This window comes from Eimeria mitis, genomic scaffold (assembly GCF_000499745.2).
Source record: "Eimeria mitis Houghton genomic scaffold, Emh_scaff2861, whole genome shotgun sequence".
NCBI classification, from domain to species: Eukaryota; Apicomplexa; class Conoidasida; order Eucoccidiorida; family Eimeriidae; genus Eimeria; species Eimeria mitis.
The window spans coordinates 2,019-3,240 of record NW_013571201.1 but is presented as its reverse complement, the minus strand read 5'-3'; the positions used below and the strand labels follow the sequence as shown (position 1 = coordinate 3,240).

Here is a 1,222-nt window from a genome sequence, read left to right as displayed (position 1 = left end):
CAACAGCAGCAGCAGCAGCAACAGCAGCAGCAGCAGCAACAGCAGCAGCAGCAGCAGCAGCAGCAGCAGTATGCTGACGAGCAGGTCTCCGCTCCTGAAGGCTAAGTATACAGCAGACCACCACAAGCTGCTGGGGGGCCCCTGAGGAGACACCGCAGCTGTCTCTTCTGCTGCTGCTAGCTGCAGCCACGGCAGCAGCAGATCTGTGCTGCAGCACAAGTGCTGCTCTGCATCTCCTCCTCCTGCTGCTGCTCCTGCTGCTGCTGCTGCTGCTGCTGCTGCTGTTGCTGCCTGCAGCAGCAAATCAGGGGCCCCCGCAGCAAGCCGTCTGTCCTCTTCTAGTGCAGCAACAGCAGCACATATATACAGACGCAGCAGCGGGGGGGGGGGCCCCCCCCCTGTCTCCTTGGGGGGCCCCCCTGCTGTACCCTGGGGGGCCCCCTCTCTCCAAGCCTCAACACACCGCAGCAGCCGCAGCAGCAGCCGCAGCCAGCTGCTGCAGTGTTGCTGCTGCTCTGGTGTCCATACACCCCAGCTATCGAAAGCAGAAGCTTTTACAGATACACCATTTGTTGCTGCTGCTGCTGCTGCTGCTGCTGCTGTTGCTGCTGCAGTTGCAGCTTTCTCTTGTCTTACAGCAGCAGCAGCAGCAGCAGCTGCTGCTGCTGCAGCAGGCAGCTGCTGCAGCAGCAAAGCCAAACCCCTCCCATCCTCCTGCTGCTGCAGCACACGCACAGCAGGCAACGCATACAGCAGCTGCTCCTCTGGCGCCGTCAGCAGCGGGTGGGGTTTCAGGGGCCCCTGTGTACCCTCAGGGGGGCCCCCCAGGGGGGCCCCCAGGGGGCCCCCCCCGAGGGGGGCCCCCCCCAGGGGGGCCCCCTCTGCATGCGCAGCGAGAGAGTCTGCTGCTGCTGCAGGCAAGTCTAGCTGCTGCATGAGTGCTGCTTTTGCTGCTGCCCAGCTGCTGAGGTCTCTCTCTATTTCAACAGCAGCAAGAAGCTGCTGCTGTGCTGCTGCTGCGTTGCTGATTGCTGCTGCTGCTGCTGTTTTATATAAACGCCTAAGAGAGCGAAAAGCAGCAACATCGACACCACTGCTGCTGCCTTCTAGCCCAATAAACCACTCTTGCTGCTGCTGCTGCTGCTGCTGCTGCTGCGCTGCTGCTGCCGCTGCAGGATCAGCAGCAGCAGCACTCCCCCCACCCCCACCCCCAGCTGCTGCA

General features: G+C 62.8%; 1 protein-coding gene across 1 annotated transcript in view; it reads right to left on the bottom strand.

Moving 5' to 3' along the window:
* Positions 1-1,222, bottom strand: part of EMH_0059640 (uncharacterized protein) — a gene marked incomplete at both ends in the record, with an annotated part of 6,397 nt that overhangs the window by 3,494 nt on the left and 1,681 nt on the right. Inside the window, one exon of the mRNA XM_013497704.1 lies at positions 79-1,222. Coding sequence (XP_013353158.1) covers positions 79-1,222 — 1,144 coding nt within the window. The remainder of the gene's footprint in view (positions 1-78) is intronic.